At 49.4% G+C, this 2,468-nt stretch overlaps 1 protein-coding gene across 1 annotated transcript in view; it reads right to left on the reverse strand.

Moving 5' to 3' along the window:
- Positions 1-2,468, reverse strand: part of Shb (SH2 domain containing adaptor protein B) — a gene marked incomplete at its 5' end in the record, with an annotated part of 129,117 nt that overhangs the window by 29,351 nt on the left and 97,298 nt on the right. The window contains one exon of the mRNA XM_010614437.2: positions 2,080-2,251. Coding sequence (XP_010612739.1) covers positions 2,080-2,251 — 172 coding nt within the window. The remainder of the gene's footprint in view (positions 1-2,079; positions 2,252-2,468) is intronic.

A 2,468-nucleotide genomic window follows, 5' to 3' on the forward strand; every position in this document is an offset into this window, starting at 1 on the left:
TGTATATTGTATATGTATGTATGTATGAGTGTGTGCATGTATATGTGTGTGTGTGTGTGTGTGTGTGTGTGTGTGCATAAAATGGAGACTGAACTCAGGACCTTTGAAATGAGCTACATCCCCAATTATTTTTATTTTTTATTTTGAGACACAGTCTTGCTAAGTCACTAAGTTGCGCAGAGTGGGGTCTAACTTGTGATTCTTCTGGGTTACAGGCATTTGTCATCATGCCTGGCTCTGGTGGTGTTTTGCAGGAAGGACTAGCAGCAGACCTTGGTAATGCAGCAGCTGCTGAAGTAAGGCAAAAAGAGGAATCAAGAAGAATCCAGGTATGCGGCTTGAGCCCTAACCAGACAGATGTGACACTATTGACAGGGAGGTGGGGCCAGGAGTCACCGACTAGGTAGAAAGAACGCCAGCGGGGTAGGAGCCCCAGGAAGGAGCTGCAAGCTGGGGAGACTGTAGGGATTCAGATAGAAAGAGGGAGGTGGCTGTAGTTAGTGAAAGAGAAAGGGAGGTAATGGAGCACACAGAAGTACTGACAGCTCTTTGGGGACTTCATTCAGCTGACAGCCATTTATTGAGCACCTATAACTGTGCTGGGCAATGAGGATTCAATGGCAGCCTAACCATAGATAGAGGAGCATAGGGGTCAATTATTTTATTTACTCATTTAGATAAGGTTCAGGGGCAGAAAATGTTTGCATACTGGTGGTAATGATGACGCAGAATGGAGGTGAGGTGGGTAAGGGGAGGAGCGGTCTGGGCCTGAAGGTGCTACTTTAACTCTGTAGCCTCATCACCCAGGGCGCTAAGGTGTTGGGAAGGATGGGAGATTCTTCCCATCTTCCTAGTACTCTACTAGAAGTGGGTTTACCTACATACACCTCTTAGTGATGACTTAGGGTTTCTGAAAGGCCAGGACAATCCTGGGGAGTCGAGGCAGTGGAAGAAGGAAAGCCAGTCATGACTGGACTTGGCAGAGGCCCTTGTCTGGTGGGAATAGGAAAGGAAGGGAGCACAGCTGCCTGGAACTAAGGCTTGGTCCAGCAGCTGAGAGAAGGCAGGCTAGTCCCAGGCTGACCTGGGGCCTCCCCAGACACTGCTGTCAAGATGCACATGGAATAGCTTCTAGGCATCTCTGGATCATATTCTGTTGATTTGTAAAAGTGCACATTTTAAGTAGAACTAAGCAAAACCTGCCTTGATTAACACTCCTACAGTGACCCCAGTGAGCTGGAGTGGCAGCCATGAAGGAGACTGCAGCCTCCTAGGTCAACATGTGGTTACAGCACATGACACCATTCAGAAAACCCTGCATCCTGTTCTGCAAGTGAGCCTTTCTTATGAGGTGACACACTTGACTGTGCAATACCAGAATGCCCTGGGCCAAAACTAATACAGTAGGTAATGTACACTGGCGTCTTGGCCCTAAGAAGGGCCTATTTTGGGATTTGTGTTTGCCGGGATCAGTGATGAATGACATGTGAGGAGTGGGAGAGTAAGTGAAGGTTGGGGCACAGATCACAAGGCTGGGGTGCAGGGGTCCTGGCCAACTTCTGCATCACTCTGGGCCCTGATGTTCTCATGTGTGCAGTCAGGATGCTAATCCCTTTTGTGGCATATTTGCTTGTTAAGCAGATACACCTAAAGGTACCAGCACAAGATTCCATCCCAGAAAAACTCACCCTAGTTCAGGTATGTGGGAAGGTGAGAAATGGAAAAAGCAGTCTGGGGCAAAACTCACCCTAGATCAGGCAGGCTAGGGAGATGGGTTTTGTTGTGGAGGTACTGGGCAGCTGCTGAAGGTTTCCGTGAGGGGCAGGGATCTATCTGCACATTGAGACCCCAGCAGATGAGGGAGATAATCACGGCCCAGTGAGATGGGTAGGAAAAGGCCTGGCCAAGCAAAGTGCAGGAGGCATTGAGGACGAAAAAGGTACCAGAATCCAGGGGTTTTATGGGTGGGATTTGGCCACCGAGTGGAAGCAGGGTCAGGCAAAAGGCCCCTGACTCTTAGGTGCTCTCAGTGACTACAGGAACTGGGGTGAGGTTGGGTTGTGCCCTCATAGAACTTACATTTGCTTCTCCAGTGGGACAGCAGGATCCACTCTTTCTCCCAGGATCCCACAGAACTCGGGGCTCCCGTGCTTGATAGGCTTGAAGCCCCCTCCAGGAGCACGAAGCTGGCGCCGCCGGTCCCGCGAAGGTGAGGGGGATGACTGCCGTTTCTCATTGCCATTGAACTGGGCTGTGACACACAGAGAGAAACAACACATTGTTACTTGGAGCTCAGCCCAGAAGGTCTTGGGCAGGGGGAGGTGGCACACCTGGGGAACTGTTCAGCATACAACCTGTAGGAGGAAGAGCTTCAGGTAATGAAAAAGCACACCTCCAAAAATTTTGGTTTCTGCCATGGTTTGAGTATATCCTTTCTTTCTTTTTCTTTTCTTTTTTTTTTTTTTTTT

Source organism: Fukomys damarensis, unplaced genomic scaffold (assembly GCF_012274545.1).
Source record: "Fukomys damarensis isolate Sample0158 unplaced genomic scaffold, DMR_v1.0_HiC HiC_scaffold_36, whole genome shotgun sequence".
Classification (NCBI taxonomy): domain Eukaryota; kingdom Metazoa; phylum Chordata; class Mammalia; order Rodentia; family Bathyergidae; genus Fukomys; species Fukomys damarensis.